Consider the following 18,323-nt stretch of genomic DNA (forward strand, 5'->3'; position numbering starts at 1 on the left):
GTGTTCAGAGGACTGGACCTGAAATTTAGAAAAGGCAATAGGTGAAAAGGCCTAGACACACCCAAGAAGGAAATGGCCACAAGAAATTCACCTGCTTAAAATACACTAATCTGCACAGATGAAGTTTGATGCCCTGTCGTCACTGTTGTTCAGGGAAGGGCGAAGTGGGCTGAGGAAATCAGGACTCTGTGAGACTAAGATACAAGGACACTTACAGAAATGGGTAAAAGGTAAGATGCAAGTGTTCCCTGTGAAATCTTATGGCAAAAGGCTTTGAAATTTAATTCGCATTGGAAGAACCTCAAAAATTAGTGGAGCCATTCATATTTCTGTTTGGTTTTATGCAGTGGCTGCTAATAGCATTATACTGAAATGTAGGTGTGAATCTCATAATGTTCATTTATTTTTATTTTTTTATTGTAGTATAGTTGATTTACAATGTTGTCTTAGTTTCTGGTGTACAGAAAAGTGATTCAGATATATATTACATATATTATTATATATATATTCTTTTTCATAATGATTTATTACAGGAGATTGAATATAGTTCCCTGTGCTATACAGTAGGACCTTGTTGTTTATCTATTTTGTATATGGTAGTTTGTATCTGTTAATTCCAAACTCTTAATTTATCCCTCTCCCATTCCCTTTCCCCTTTGGTAATTATAAGTTTGTTTTCTACATCTGTGAATCTGTTTCTGTTTTGTAAATAGGTTCATTTGTATCATATTTTAGATTCCACATATAAGTGATATCATATGGTATTTGCCTTTCTCTTTCTGACTTACTTCACTTAGTATGATAATCTCTAGTCCATCCATGTTGCTAAAAATGACATCATTTCATTCTTTTTTATGGCTGAGTAATATTCCATTGTATATATATCACATCTTCTGTTTATGGACACTTAGGTTGCTACCGTGTCTTGGCTATTGTAAATAGTGCTGCTGTGAACATTGGGGTGCATGTATCTTTTCAATTTAGGGTTTTCGTCTTTTGCTGGATCCTATGGCAACTCTATCATAATGTTCACTTAAATTGTTTACCTATGTCTGAAAAATTGCTCAAGTGAGAGTCATTTGTCTATTGTTAGCTCTCAATCTGACTTTCAAGGTGCCTTTATTCTTCAAAATAATTTGAGGAAAAAAAGCGATTTTTTTTTTAGTTAAGCTATATTGTAAGCCCTTTTTGATGTAATGCATGTTAAGGTAAAAATCTTTTATTTGAACTAAACTGTTGCAAAGTGTAAATGAGGAAAATTTTTAAAAGAAATCCAGCTTTATTTCTTCCATATATCTATAGGGACATGAGCAAGGTTGTCAAAGTACCAACAGGTAGAGGATCTTAGGAAATCTACTTTAATGAACAAATAAGAGTGATTTGTAGTTAACTAAATACTTGATTTTATTTCAAAGAACACACAGGCATTGGAAAAATAAGTTTTTTTCCTGAACTTAATAATATCAATTTTCTTGGCAATTTCTCTTTTCTGAAACAGTGAAAAGGTAAAATTTAGGCTAGCTCCTGTCCAAATAATCATAATAGTTGAATGGAGTCTGAGGCACTCATAGAGTGTTATTGAATTTGTCTATTTTCTAAAGGAAAGTGACTCATTATTTTCAAATTGCTTTACAGGATCCTGCAAACCAAAAATGTGGTGGAAGAAAGAAAACCGTGTCTTTCAGCAGCATGCCATCAGAAAAGAAAATCAGTAGCGCAAGCGACTGCATCAGCTTCATGCAAGCTGGCTGTGAACTGAAGAAAGTACGGCCAAACTCTCGCATTTACAACCGCTTTTTCACTCTGGACACAGACCTCCAAGCTCTTCGCTGGGAACCTTCCAAGAAAGACCTTGAGAAAGCTAAGCTTGATATTTCTGCCATAAAAGAGATCCGACTGGGGAAGAACACGGAAACATTTAGAAACAATGGCCTTGCTGACCAGATTTGTGAGGACTGTGCCTTTTCCATACTCCACGGGGAAAACTACGAGTCTCTGGACCTAGTTGCCAATTCAGCAGATGTAGCAAACATCTGGGTGTCAGGGTTACGGTATCTGGTTTCTCGAAGTAAGCAACCCCTTGATTTTATGGAAGGCAACCAGAACACACCAAGGTTTATGTGGCTGAAAAAGGTGTTTGAAGCAGCAGATATCGATGGGAATGGGATTATGTTGGAAGACACCTCTGTAGAGTTAATAAAACAACTCAACCCTACCCTGAAGGAATCCAAGATCAGGTTAAAGTTTAAAGAAATCCAGAAGAGCAAAGAAAAGCTAACCACCCGAGTGACAGAAGAGGAGTTTTGTGAAGCTTTTTGTGAACTTTGCACCAGGCCAGAAGTGTATTTCTTACTTGTACAGATATCTAAAAACAAAGAGTATTTGGATGCCAATGATCTCATGCTTTTTTTAGAAGCTGAGCAAGGAGTCACCCAGATCACCGAGGACATGTGCTTAGACATTATTCGGAGATATGAGCTTTCTGAAGAGGGACGTCAGAAAGGGTTTCTTGCAATTGATGGCTTTACCCAGTATTTGCTGTCACCAGAATGTGACATTTTTGATCCTGAACAAAAAAAGGTTGCCCAAGATATGACCCAGCCATTATCTCACTATTACATCAACGCCTCTCACAACACCTATCTCATAGAAGACCAGTTCAGGGGGCCGGCTGACATTAACGGGTATGTTAGAGCTTTGAAAATGGGCTGTCGAAGCATTGAACTTGACGTAAATGATGGTTCAGACAATGAACCAATCCTTTGTAATCGAAATAACATGACAACACACCTTTCCTTTCGAAGTGTCATAGAGGTGATAAATAAATTTGCCTTTGTGGCTTCTGAGTACCCACTCATTCTTTGCTTGGGGAATCACTGCTCCCTACCACAGCAGAAGGTAATGGTTCAACAGATGAAAAAGGTCTTTGGCAGTAAACTCTATACTGAAGCACCTTTGCCATCAGAATCCTACCTCCCATCACCAGAAAAATTAAAAAGAATGATCATTGTGAAAGGAAAGAAATTGCCTTCTGATCCAGATGTTTTAGAAGGAGAAGTTACAGACGAAGATGAAGAAGCTGAAATGTCTCGAAGGATGTCAGTAGATTACAATGGTGAGCAGAAACAAATCTTGCTGTGTAGGGAGCTCTCTGACTTGGTGTCTATCTGTAAATCTGTTCAGTACAGGGATTTTGAACTATCTATGAAAAGCCAAAACTATTGGGAAATTTGTTCATTTAGTGAAACAGAGGCCAGCCGAATTGCAAATGAATACCCAGAGGATTTTGTAAATTATAATAAGAAGTTCTTATCACGAATCTATCCAAGTGCCATGAGAATCGATTCCAGTAACTTGAATCCACAGGACTTTTGGAATTGTGGCTGTCAGATTGTGGCAATGAATTTCCAGACTCCGGGTCCAATGATGGACCTTCACACAGGCTGGTTTCTTCAAAATGGAGGTTGTGGTTATGTTCTAAGGCCGTCCATCATGCGAGATGAAGTTTCTTACTTCAGTGCAAATACAAAGGGCATTGTACCAGGGGTGTCTCCTTTAGTGCTTCATATTAAGATCATCAGTGGTCAGAACTTCCCAAAGCCCAAGGGAGCTTGTGCCAAAGGGGATGTCATAGATCCCTACGTGTGTATAGAGATACATGGAATTCCAGCCGACTGTGCAGAACAAAGAACTAAAACTGTACAACAAAACAGTGATAATCCTATTTTTGATGAGACCTTTGAGTTTCAAGTGAACCTGCCTGAGCTGGCCGTGATCCGTTTTGTGGTTCTGGATGACGACTACATTGGGGATGAGTTTATAGGGCAATATACAATCCCGTTCGAATGTTTGCAGCCTGGATATCGGCATGTTCCCCTCCGCTCCTTTGTGGGTGACGTCATGGAGCATGTAACTCTTTTCGTCCACATAGCAATAACTAATAGAAGTGGAGGAGGAAAGCCACAGAAGCGCAGCCTTTCAGTGAGAATGGGGAAGAAAGTTCGGGAGTATACCATGCTCAGGAATATTGGTCTTAAAACCATAGATGACATCTTTAAGATAGCAGTTCATCCCTTACGAGAAGCCATAGATATGAGAGAAAATATGCAGGTAGGAAAAAATCCCATACTGTCCTCCCTTACCCCTGAGTCTTCTGACCCCCTCTCTCACCAGTGTACATTGTGTTTTACTAATGATCTGATTGCTCAAAAAACTATCACAGAGGATGTGTAAACCCATGTACTGCTGAATTAAGTTCAGTATTGCCTGTGATAAAACAGATATTTAAAAAAAATTTTATTGGGGTATAGCTGATTTACAATGTTGTGTTAGTTTCTGCTGTACAGCAAAGTGAATCTGTTGTACATATACATATATCCACTCTTTTAGATTCTTTTCCCATACAGGCCATGACAGAGTATTGAGTAGAGTTCCCTGTGCTATGCAGTAGGTCCTTATTAGTTATCTATTTTATATATAGTGGTGTGAATATGTCAATTCCAATCTCCCAATTTATCCCTCCCCACCCCCACCCAGTAACCATAAGTTTATTTTCTACATCTGTAACTTTATTTCTGTAAAACAGATATATTTTATGTTTCTAATGGTGAATGCTATGTTAAATCTGGCCTGAACTAAGCCAGCTAATGGAGTATCAATGTAGCAAAATGCTTTATATATCCATTAAATGTCCCTAGTACAAAACCAAATTGATATATGGGAATGTGTATATGAAACAGTGTGAAAAGAATAGAATATAAAATATTATATGTGCATGTAATATGCAAAATTTTATATATACAAACACATGCATACTAATTATGAGTATATATGTAAAATATTTGCAGATAAGAACACAGAAGGGTATTTGAAGTCATATAAAACAAATGTAAAGCCTATTAGATGATGTCTTAGTTGTTTGTGTACAACAATAATAAATTACCCTCCACGAAACAAAGAAAACTAATAAACAAACAAAATTCAGCACTTGAACTTGTTGAAAACTATTTAGTCTTCTCTTAGAAATGTGCTTTAATTGAAAGGACATGGATTCTGGATTAAACTCTATCCCTGTGTGATCTTGAGCAAATTATTTCAGATATCTGGTCATCAGTTTTCTCCTCATAAGGTAAGAAAAATAGTAATAATTACATCACAGGATTATTATGAGAATTAAATGAGAGTATATGTAAATTACCCAGCCTTAGCATGTAGGAATTCAAAGTCAGTTTTCTTGCCTTCATTAATGCTTATAATCAGAGATGGCTGCAAACTTTTTTCTTCAAGACTATTTAATATGCTTATTCTAGGCTCATGTTACTAAGAAACAATCAAACGGCAAATGCTTGCTTAGTTCCTGCAATGTGCAAGAAGATGTTGTTTGGCAGAAGCAGTAGGAGTCTATGTATGAGAGCAAAACAGGAGAGGAATATTTTTCAATGTACTTTATTTGCTCCTTTAGCTAACATTTTTATAGTAACCTTCACCAAAAATCCCTACATTCAAAATAGAAAACAAGGTTGAAGAGGTTAAGTAATTTCCCCAATATTGCATTTAATAAATAAGAATTTGAGCTTTAAATCCAGAATTAACCACCACCAAAACCCAATTATCATTCATGGTTCTTAGTTATGTGATGCTGAATGCCAAACCATGACTTGGTGAAAACTTTATTTTTACATTATTTCACAGAGGAATTCTGGAATGGGTTTAAAATCAATTTTAAATCACCAAAATGGTAGAAAATACTATATTACATAAACCACATACAAATACTTAGATTGTAAACGTATAACTTGTGGTGGGTTGCCTTGGCCGCTATTTTAAAAATAGGCTCCAAATATCAGCATTATCTACCTGACTTTTTCTGACATAATTCTATAACTATTATAAACCCCTATGTTAGATTAGTTATAAGTCATTTCTACACCTGACTTTATATATTAGAAATAGATTTTATGTAGTTCTATATAATTCTTGGAATGTGTCCTTTGCATGTATTACGTGTTTAAAATACATAATAAGGAGAGTTGGCTATAGATAAAATTTTTCCAGTTAGTACTGATAATTTATCTCATCTCAAAGTTTTTTTTGGTTTAGGATTACTTAGAGCCTAATTACTAGAAAAATGAATACCATCATTGTCACTAAATTCATGAGACACGCATTAGGTTGGGTATTGTTCATTGTTAATAGGCATAATTTCTACTTCAAATGAATCTTTTAAACGCCTGTCACATGGAAAAATGTAGCTTTACATGAAACGTGTTTCATTATGTGTGTCTGTCAGGTGCATTTCTGGTGGGATGACAAAGGAATACCACTGATGGTTATGTGAAAGGAGGGCGATGAGTAATAGCAGCCTGCTACCTTGAGGGGAAAAACTCAAAGAAGATGCACTCCAATGTACAACCACTGACATGCTTTTATGATCATCATGATACAAATTTAACAAGATATTCATGATCAGCCAATATTAATTTGTGTGCATTGTCCAGAATATTTCAGATATTCCAGAATATTCCACAACCCTGCTTTGAAAAGCACTGTGTAGCCTTGGGTCATAATCTGCTTTGCTTTGTGGCATATTTGTGGCAGTTGTTAAAAGCTGAGAAAGATGAAGTGTAGTTGTGAATTAGCTCTGCGTGTTATCTCCATGCGTATCTCAACATTTTTGGTTGGTTATAATCCAGTTTGCTTCAAATTTCATATTATTTAAGGGTATACTTTTAATGAATATACTTTTGTGTAAACCTAGACGTGCTGGGGGGGATGTGTCATGTGGTCAGAAGTGTAATTCCATGTTTTCTTCCCCACAGAATGCCATTGTGTCTGTTAAGGAACTGTGCGGACTCCCTCCAATTGCCAGTCTGAAGCAGTGCCTGTTGACCCTGTCCTCTCGGCTCATCACCAGTGACAATACTCCCTCCGTCTCTCTTGTGATGAAAGACAACTTTCCTCATCTGGAGCCTCTGGGGGTGATTCCAGATGTGCAGAAAAAGATGCTGGCTGCTTATGATCTGGTAGGAAATTGTTACTCTCTATTTTTTCTCTGTGTGGGGAGGAAATCATATGGCAGGGGCTCTTTTGTGGAACTCCAGTGAATAACACAGAGTGTCTCTGCCTTTAAAACCTCAACTGGGAGTGGCAGGCAGAGCTGGCCCACTCAGCCCCACCTAAGCCCCAGTGGAGACCTCTGAGGCAATGCTTTGAACCTAGAGCGTCACAGATTAAAAATGGAAAATCTCTGCTTTAGCAAGCAATGAATTATTGATTAAGTCCTCAAAAGTATACACAATTTCTCATCATCTAAATGACTTTAGCCTGCAATGTAACCATTTAATCGCATACCTATAGGAAGTAAAATTATGCCTCAGTACTGCCTTATGATGGTTGAGACAAACTATTTCTCTGGAATTTATATTTCTAAGCTAATACTGTTATCTGATTTTTCTGAATATATAATGGAATTTAAGTAGCAAATAGATTTAAGAATAACTATATTTCTGCATATCCTAATTCCATAAAAAAATTAGGACCAAATGAAAAACTGGAAAAATTTGTGACATGTGTGCCAGGTAAAGTGTAAATAACCTTGAAATAGAGCACTTAAAAATCAATGAGAAAAAAAATGAGGAAAAAAATCTTAATCTACATCAGTCAGGATTAAGTTCAGCTTCATGAAACTAAAAATGCAAACTAATCATGGCTTAAAAATAGAAAGTTTTATTTTCTCACATAAAAATATGGAAACCAGCCATGCAGGGTGGCACTTTCATAAAATTCTTAAGAACCTAGGCTCCCTCTAGCTTTCTGCTCCGCCGTCTCTAGCACATCCTCATGGTCCAAAATGGCTGTTGAAGCTCTAACCATAATATCTACATTCTAACCATCAGGAATGATGAAGAGGAAAAAGAAGACATTATCCTCTCCCTTTAAGGACGTTTCTCTGAAAAAGCATAGATCACATTTGCCTACCTGGAGTTGACACACAGACACACTTAGCTGAAAATGAAAATGGGAAATGTCTTTATTTTAAAGGACTATGTGCTCAACTAAAAGTCATCTCTTCTGTTACTAAGAAACAGAGGTAGAATGGATATTAGGGGACAACAAATAGTCTTTGCTTCAGAGGTGAACAGGCAATTTATGTATCTCCTCACCCTAAAAAAATAATGAAAATGTAAAAACATATTTAACTTGAAAATAAGTTTTAAATTTAAGATGTTAAAGAAATATAATGAGATACTTCCCCTCTCCATCAAATTGGCAATTTTTTTCTTTTTAAAAACTGTACCTCTGATAAAGAATTTAAGGAAATGGATACTCTTATCCATCTACCTTCAGTGGAAAAATAAATTGATATAATTTCGGGGGAAAATTTGGCAATATAATTTAAAATGTTTATCCCATTTGATCCATGTATTTCATATCCAGGGATTTATTCTAAGCCAATAGATGTGTACATAAACATTTATGGTTAATAATGTCAGCATAGAGGGATAAGTTAAATAAAATACAGTAAGCCATATTATGGAGTCCTTTGAAACCATTAAAATTGTATGTTAGAAGAATACTTAATGATGTGAAGAATTCCTCATAATATGTTTTGTGAAAGAGTCTGGTTACAAAAAAATATACACTATAGCATTTGAGTTGTATTTATATGTATACACATCTAAAATGCTAGCAGGATATTAATAGTGATTATTTTTAAATAAGAAGAGTGAGTTTTATTTTCTTGCATATGCTTTTCTATATTTTTTCTGTATTTGCCAAACTCTTTACAATGAACCTGACCAATTTTCATAATTGAATAAAAATAAATGTTAAAGAAGAAAAGAGTAATATTTTATCATCCAAAAACAACTAGAAGAGAGATGTTGGGGATAAATATCCTACACCGGAAAAGGAAGAAAAGCCCACAGAGTATATTCTGCTTATGAATGATTTTACCTCTTACAAACTGTACTTCATGGTTGCTGGGGGATAAGTTTGCTTATAACCTAAATAGCATTTTTCATGAAATCAATTTTTTCATCATAATAGTAGGGACTGAAAGCTATTCAGTGAATAGGTATAGTTGCCATCTAAGAGGTGAAATTAGGGTACCTGTTGCCATAGAGACAGACAGTGGAAATCACTTATTGTTCCAATTCTCTTTTAAGCTAAGAAAGAAAAATCACTCACTGAGAGGGGAGCCTGGTCCCCTGGAGCTGGGCCTGTAATAAGCAGAAAAGCACCTGGTCTGTGGTCGGCCAATTTCCATTTCACATCCCCAAGCGTCCCATGGTGTTGATACCACATCTGCTGGCCAAATATGAACATCAGCCGTTTCTCATTTGTATTTCTAAAATGCAATTTCTAATTGCAGGTACAGCATGGTTTTCCAAAGCTTAAAATAAAAGTCTATAGTGGAAAGCAGAAATACTTCTTTTTATTTAATTTAATTTAATTTTTTGGCCGTGCCACGTGGCTTGTGGGATCTTAGTTCCCCAACCAGGGAGTGAACCTGGGCCCTCAGTAGTGAAAGCGTGGAGTCCTAACCACTGGACTGCCAGGGAATTCCCATGGAAAGCAGACATACATCTAATGAAGTGTTCATTTATAGTTCCCTATGGAAATGATTTTTCATTTTGGTAGGGAATTAAGTGTAAATATCCCTATACCAAATGGTAAACTTGGCAGATTGTGGACATAATCAAAAATAATGTTAATGTCTCAGCTGGTTATTTCTTTTCTGGGGTGCTGTGGATAAGGACCAGATACATGCCAGGATGATCTTGAAACACCATTTTTACTTTAGGATTTGCACTTTATTGGTTGGCATCTTTAGTACTCTTGGTGTATTCATGTTAGTATTTATTTTAAAGATGTCTTTTAAGATACTCTGCAGATCCAGAGTGATCATTTAAAAACGTAAATCAGATCATATCACTTTCCTGCCTCCAGTGGCTTCCCATTAAAATAAAACTGAAACTCCTTACTGTGGCTTATAGGACCAATTATGACCTAGTCTTGCCTACCTATCTCACCTGCTTCTCCCTGCCTCACCCCCATACACTCTCTCCTGCTCACTCCACCCAGTCACATGGGCTTTCAGACTCAGCTTGTTCCCATCTCCAGGCCATTTTACTTGCAGTTCCCTCTGCTTGGAGTGTCCTTCTCTTGCATGGATAGTTGCTTCTTATCTCTTAATTCTTAGCTCAAATGTCATATCCTCAGAGACGCCTTCCCTAACCACTGTCTCCAACTTTCACTCTATCACATAACTCTATTTGATTTCCATTATCTTACTTGACAGTATTGAAAATACTTGATTTTTTGTTTAATTTCTGTCCTTTTCCTTTACCCTCAATTTGAGTATACACTCCAGGAGGGCAGAGAAGCTGTCTGCCTTGCTTACTATTGTTAACTCTAGCACCTAAAACGCTGCTGACACATAGTATGTTATCAATTAATGTTAGTTGAATAAAATATAAATAGATGCATCTATATAGTTGGTGAAAGTAATGTAGTTCCCATGCTATCTTTGAATGTGCTTTATGGTAAATCTTTAAATCCCCTTTGTTTTATGTCTATGACCCTACTCTAGTGAAATTGTTCCCTGTCTTACACATACAGTTGGAAACCTATAGACTAAGGCAAAACTATGGAGACAGGGAAAAAGATCAGCAGCTGCAAGGGGCTGGGGGCAGGATAGGGTGAGGGAGGGCATTTTTAGGCCAGTGAAACTATTCTGCATAACAGTATAATAGTGGATACATGTCATTATGCATTACCCCAAACCCATAGAATGTACAACACAAAGAGTTAACCCTAATGTGAACCATGAACTTTAGCTAATAATAAAGTATCCATATTGGCTCATCAATTGTAATAAATATACCACACTAATGCAAGATGTTAACAGTGGGGAAAACTGGGGGTGAGGTGGGGTGAGAGGGTACATGGGAACTCGCTGTACTTTCTGCTCAACTTTTATGCAAACCTAAAACTTCTAAAACTAAAGCCTAAAAAGACCCACACAGACTATTAATAAAAACTTATTTGGGTGACTAAGGCAGAAGACGAATCTAGGGTCTATTGCCTGGTGGTGGTGGTAGGGGACAGGTATCCCCAAATGAGCAGCTTGTGTGCTCGACTTAGGCTCAAGTTGCTTAAAGATTTCTCAAAAATGGTGATGAACTGTATAGATGCCATCCAAGAGGGGATGTTGTAACCACTAAAAAAAGAATACAGATTATGTTTAGAATAAAAAGCAACCTGAAATCATTTCTGAACAGATACAAATGTTTGGCCTATTTCAGTATCAAAAGAAACAAATCAGGCAACCAGGTAACCTACATTTATTGAAAGCCAGCCTGAGTGCATCAGACTCTACTACTTATCATCAGGAAATAAAATGAAAATATTCTAGAAAACATTGACCTTGAGTTCATCTGCACAGATTTTTTTTTTCTAAATTTAGCTTTTCCCTAATGACCTGAGATGGTCCTATTCTTTACCAAACACTGGCTAATTTAATATTTGGAAATATTTCCTCTAGAGCGTTTTGGAAATTCAGTCTTAAAAGTCATCTTATACTGAAATTAAAATTATAGCATCTGTGTTGGTATGAAGGAATCAAAAGCCAAATATATCCATAATAGAGTGGATTTATTTACATGGCATAATTTCAGAAGACACCCCCACCCCCATTTCATATCTTATTTAAGACATATATTTTCTATCTGCTTACTGGTACTTGAAATTTCAAAATTATAATAAATTCCTTAGGGCTAAGACATTTAATCTCTTTAAAAATGCAGAAACATCTCAGTAAGTAGTAACACATTGGGTTATCAGTAATTTGTACCTTTGGATGGTTGTAACCTATCCTGTCCTACAGGCAGTTTTTTACCTGGGGAAAGGAAGAGATCCTAATGACAGAGTGTTCCCCAAGTCTGGGTAAGGTGGGGGTGAAGTTGCTCAAATAATTGCAATTTTACTGAAGAGCATCCCTGTCTACAATCTCCCTCAATGCTCTGAATAGGGATGTAGCTACGTAAATGCCTGGCTGATATTTAGGGCAACAAAAGCAGAGGTGACTTTCCTGATTGATATATCAAATACATGTCACAGCCAGAGATGGGAAGTGACAGCTTCTGAAAGCACTAAAGCAAACTGGGAACATTATTAATCAATAACTCAAGCAAGTAGAACAGGGTCTAAACACTGAAGATGGAATTGATGTCTCCTTCCCAGGCTAAAGACACACAGAGGAGAGCTGTGGTGTTAGATTCCTTGCCGCAGTGCCGTTTTGGTGGCTCTGTGGTCATCAGACAGTTTTTCAGAAACTCCCCAAACCTTAATTTAAAATCAGAATGCCATTTCTAAGTGACTTGTCCCTTTATTGCCCCGCGATTTGCCGGGGGAGGCGGGGGGGAGTGGGGCGGGGGTGGAGATCTGGTCTCTGAAAGAGCAAGCGTCACTTCCCCACTCTAGATTTTTCACGTTCTCTAAGAAAATATCCACTAATGTAGGTAATGTAGGTCATAGCGTCACTGCTAAGTCTTTTAAGGCTGTTAAAGTAGTGTAATTATGTTTTGCAAATAAAAGGTAAGGTTTTCTTTTTTTGTTTAGGATTAACTTTGGGGTTGTTAAAAATAAAAGTTAGTTACTGAAAGAATTGCTTAGTGCTAGAGCCAGGAACGGAGATGTTTAATTTTACAAACATTTACTGAGTTTCTCCCCTGGGCAGCCATCTGTGTTCATGCAGTGGGAGGTACAGCAGCCCCTGTGCTCCAGTAGCTTACAGTCAGGGCAGGTGACCTGGTAAGGTCCAAATCTGGCTTACAAGTGGATCATTGGTGATCCGCTTATGTTCCTCATCATTGAACACAAGGTTGTAACGGTGGGTGATTACGTTGGGAAATACATTGCAATTTCAGTAGAACACTATCAAAATTTCTTTGGCTAGGTTAGACTTTTTTCCTTCTACAGTGGTGCTTTTAATGCATGGACATTGTACATTATTTTCAAAACCCATCTCTAGCCTCAGCCCTAAAATTTTACTTTAGTCACACTTCTACATTTGATTACAGGACATCACCTAGGTGTCTCAAGAACAAACAATAGAAATTTATTAGGTCAAAAACTGGGTTCATGTTTTAGTCCCCTAGGTATTCATTTTTCCTTTTCTGACCCCTGCCAAAGATAACACCAAGCCAATGGTCCTCAATTCCTCCAAGTGATTTTCAAATGTTCTTTCTCTCTATATATATTAACTCCAATGAGGTCCTTTTTTAAGTTTTTGGCCGCAGCCCACGGCATGTGGGATCTTAGTTCCCTGACCAGGGATCGAACCCACGCCTCCTGCATTGGAAGGCAGAGTCTTAACCACTGGACTGCCGGGGAAGTCCCGAGGTCTTTTTTTTTTTAAAAAAAATGATTGAAGTATAGTTGATTTGCAATGTTGTGTTAATTTCTGCTGTACAGCAAAGTGACTCAGTTATATATACATACATAGATACATACACACACACACATATATATTCTTTTCCATTATGGTTTGTCACAGGATACTGAATATAGTTTCCCGTGCTATATAGTCGGACCTTGTTATTTATCCATCCTATATATAAATAGTTTGCCTCTGCTAATCCCAAACTCCCAATCCTTCCTACCCCTAGCTCCTCTCCCCCTTAGCAACCACAAGTCTGTTCTCTATATCTGTGAGTCTGGTTTTGTTTCGTAGATAGGTTCATTTGTGTCATGTTTTAGATTCCACATATAAGTGATATCATATGGTATTTGTCTTTCTCTTTCTGACTTACTTTGCTTAGTATGATAATCTCTAGGTCTATCCATGTTGCTGTAAATGGCATTATTTCATTCTTTTCTATGGCTGGGTAATATTCCATTGTGTGTATGTGTGTGTGTGTGTGTGTGTGTGTGTGTGTGTGTGTGTATATATATATATATATATATATATGTCTTGGCTATCCTATAAGGTCTTTTTATTTACAATTCAATATCAATGAGAGCTACTGCTTCTTTCGTCATTGTATTTCTCATGTGTATCCATTTCCTTACATTGACACAGCCAAGGTTCTCAACAGGCTCTCCTCTCCTCCCACCTGAATTTTTCAATAGGCTGACTAGTCCTCCATCTAGTCTCTACCTTTCTCTAATTCAACAATGGGAATAATCATCCTCAGATTCTATTTTTGATTTTTAACTAGCCTTGCAAAGCCTTCACCCACCACGCTGCCTGTTTTGCCACCCTCATCTCCCATTTCCTTCTATTTGAACCTTCTCCTTCAGTCAAGCTGATTTATTTGCCACATACTTTTCATTCTCCATCCTTTGTATTTCTATTCTGTACCACCTCAAATGACTTCCTAGCCTTAATTCCCTCTCTATCAACCTAAGTCCAGCCCTTTGTCCTAACCTCTTGCAAAACTGACTTTAAGAAAAAATTCATTTATTGACTTTATTCACGGCATTCAACTCATACCAACTATAAAGAATTTTAGTAGATTGTGTGCGATACAGAGATGAATAAACAGAGAGAGGTATCAGCACAAATAGCCATAGTGCAAAGCATGACAGCTCTTTCAACCAAGAGAAATGTAAGTAAAATGAGATGGGAGCATGTATATTTGCCGCATGTAACACAAGTTTCTCTTTTGATGTATCATTTTGTGTATGTCTTTAGGCTTTTGATTAGTCAATTCAACAAACACATTTTGCACACATGTCACTACTATGCAAGTTGCTGGAGGAAAGAAATGGTATGAAGCAAAATTTCTGTCCTTGAGGAATGGGAAATGCTGATAGGAAGGTGAGATTTACACTTAAAAAGGGGAAGGACAGAGTCACACAGTGTTCAGACAGTGAACCAGATGATGTTTTATGTCCTGAGCTGGAGCCTAAGGATCTTGAGTCCTTATGGTGGACTTTTCACAGTGACTTGTAATATACTATACCCCCTCCCTGACTTTCACCCCATCTCACCCAGTGCTCAGCAGAATTTTATTTGCAAATAGTTTTGAAAGAAAAATATTGTCTAAACTTTGTATATTTTTTCTTTAGATACCTGAATTTTTACTTTTCTGTTGTTCTCACCTGCCTAATTTTTCATGCATAGTCAAGAAGTATTGCCTAACATATTTTGGTCCTCTTAAGTGTTTTAAATTAATGTGAACACTTTTAGGTAGTTAGTGTTTTAAACATAGCAATCAGAGGTGGAATAGTTACAGGGGATTGCAACTGTAAAAAATAAGCCCAAAACATTCTCTGAAGGTGACTGCTGTGCTGAATTATTTAACATTAACATAAAAGTTAAAACTTTGCTATGATATGAGCGACAGATTTTCTGAACATAAAATCAAAGCAACCTAGAGAACATGAGTCAAGGGTTATTTAAGCTTTTCCTCTGTTGTGTGATTTGGAGAACAGTTGATTATGTTAGCATGACTAGGAATCTAGCAAAAAGAGCCAATCAGTATCTTTTATCGCTCTTGCAATGGAATCAATACACTGGCTGGTATTACAATTAAGCCAAACATAAGGGTTGGATTAAATACAGTCTCTCCTCTCAGGATGGGAAAAAGTTGTCAACAGTCCCCCAATGTAGTTTTACTTATTGGAATAAATTTAGATTGAAATTAAGTCAAAGGCACTCTCTCTCCATCATTCTCTCTCCTTATGAAGTTTGTGTGAAACTTTATATTAGTTTGCATTTTAAAAAGTATGTTGTGTTGTGTAGTAATGGAACCTGGAAAAAAAAGAACAGCTCACTGGCATGTGCTCAACCAGAGCTGGTTATTTAAAAACAAGGTGTTGTGCACTTAGTGCACTGAAACTTCTTTTACTCTTGGGTGTGGCAATGTCTTGTGATACATTTTCTGTATATTGGGGGAAATGTCAGCATCTTGAGAGTTGGCAGCATTTCCACTTGGTACCAGGGTCCCAAGGACACAGGATATCACAGATGCATCAATAAGTAAGTATCTCAGGGGGGCTCCTTTGTGGAATATTGTGCATGCATCCTCAAAGTTTGCTTTGCATTCCTGAATATTCAAGCTCTTGAAACAGTTTTAGTTTAAGGCAATGTGAGATCGTCAAATTGGCCTAAAAATTCTGGAGAAAGTTCATGAAGTTTAGTCACCTGGTAATTTTATGAATGAACTAAATTTTAATCATAGTGGGATAAAAACAAACATTTCTAATGATTACTCAAGATATAGCTGACAACTATATTTTGGAAACAGAACAACTGGAGAAAAGAAAAGGTCAAATGATCATTTTATGCAGAAAGCTGTTCATGCAGTAGATCCAATTACTGATGTGGAGACAGAGGTCCTTTGACCTGCTCTGTGTGAGTTCCCCTGTCCTGCTCTGTTATAAATCAGGCTAGGAAAAGTGATTCAGAGCTGGTTCCAGGACAGAGAATACTTACTTCATCACATACACCAAAGGCAGTGGATTTCCAGTAAGCTTGCAAATGTTCTAACCTTATATGTGTTCCTGTTTCACCAAAAATTAGCAGTCTTATAGGATTGACTTTGCTTAAAACCAAAAGATGCCCATCTATCATCAAGAGTGCTTTTTAACCATCTGATTTAAAATGTTTAAGTAAATTAAAAATTAAAGGAAATTATCTTCATTCTACTTAGCATGTATTTGTAACAACAATCAGATATTAAAATGTACCAAGTTTAATAAAATTCAAGTTTTATTTTAAACAATTTGAACAGATGAGTCACTATAGAACTAAAAACTAAAACCCAGCATTTTGATTAGAAGGAAGATAGAGATAGATTAATTATTTCAGTCTTCTTAATACGTCTAGAACAGATTGATTTTTTCTTGACTCACATATTCTTAAATGGTTGCCTTTCCAAATTTGATAACTCCTTCCTGAAAAAACAGTGGACACAAGTAAGTACATTGCTTACTAGGTTTCATAGGAAGAATATCTATACTGGTTCATGTGTGTTGCAAGTTAGACTTGGAGGGGGAAGCAGTCATGGCAAAAATGTTTCATGTTGCTCTACTTGGTCAATTCTAATGTATAAAATGTTTATCACCAACTTGCACTTGAAATAGGAATTCTACACTCTAATATAATATTAGCATCACAGAACAGTTTATAATGTCTGCACCTCAAGAATGCCTGAGTTCTAGTCTAAACTTTCCACTAACTGGCCATGTGGCTTAAGGTAAGTCAATGGGGCTGAGTTTCTTCATTTGTAAAATGGGGTTGTCCATGACAGATGGTTGTTAAGATTACTTCTAGATGTAAAGTTCTGTGGTTCTAAGAACTTAGATGTAATTCAGGATAAAATTGGCATCTGTGGAAGGTTTCTGAGTCATGATTTGATGAAATCTCATCTTTTCAGTACCATTAAATAGTTACATTGACTCTGCAATGATCCTAGGCAATTAGTCAAACTCTCTATTGAGCTGGGAAGACAGTTTTTTTTCACACAGGCGAGACAATTTAATCTACCTTTGAGTAGAAGCATTACTGTTCCCTTCAGTAAAGTTTTTGTTTTAAATAAATGATTTTGATCTTAACTGAGAACTTTACACTCCCCAGTTCAGGACACATCTAATGCTTAAAGTAATGCCAACCTTTATCTGGGTAAGTCCTCTATTCTTTTAGATTCAAAGCCGTGGCTAGGAAATAAGATGCATTAGGAGATATTCATGTGACAGAACCAAAGAAAAGCTCTTTGTATTACTATAACAGCAAAGGCAACTGGGAGCTCAGGTTGAGACATCAGATATGTAAATCAGGCTGCTGCCAGATTCTATCGACTGAGTCAATCCAGCCTTGGCTGGCTGTCTACTGACTACCCAGCTGGGGGATTATCTGAAGATATGCTTCTCACCTTCTCTCCTTGGCTTGAGCACTTTGTATTTCATTTCCGTCAGGATCTGTAGAGATCTAAGAAGGAGACGAAACTCAAATCAACCATTTTTCCTTCCTAACAACTTAGATAAATTACTTAGCTGGGGCGAAAGGTTGAAGTTGTTGATTTAAATGTGGTTTGGAATTGTTGGTACATTTCAGCCATCCATCTAATTTGTTTTCTCTATAACTACTAAGAATTGAAAGTTGACTGCAGAAAATAGAATAAAATTATTCTTCTACAATGGAAACTGTTACCATAGAGAAGAGGATCAAATGTTCTTATGACAAAAGTTTACATGAGCAATGATTTTAAGTTCTGAGAATATTAATTATGAGGTGTTTTAAAGTTATGACTTTTGTTACTAAAGGTTTTAAAGTTATCCTCGGGGATAATCTTCTATGTTGAAGGTAAAAT

At 36.8% G+C, this 18,323-nt stretch overlaps 1 protein-coding gene across 5 annotated transcripts in view; it reads left to right on the top strand.

The window, feature by feature from the left end:
- The window catches only part of PLCL1 (phospholipase C like 1 (inactive)), a 399,684-nt gene that overhangs the window by 319,901 nt on the left and 61,460 nt on the right, over window positions 1-18,323 (top strand). For all 5 annotated transcript variants that reach the window (XM_082466978.1, XM_082466979.1, XM_082466980.1 and 2 more), the window contains 2 exons: window positions 1,636-4,110; window positions 6,819-7,022. In XM_082466978.1, coding sequence (XP_082323104.1) covers window positions 1,636-4,110; window positions 6,819-7,022 — 2,679 coding nt within the window. The remainder of the gene's footprint in view (window positions 1-1,635; window positions 4,111-6,818; window positions 7,023-18,323) is intronic.

Source organism: Balaenoptera physalus, assembly GCF_965194825.1.
Source record: "Balaenoptera physalus genome assembly, chromosome: 6".
NCBI lineage: Eukaryota > Metazoa > Chordata > Mammalia > Artiodactyla > Balaenopteridae > Balaenoptera > Balaenoptera physalus.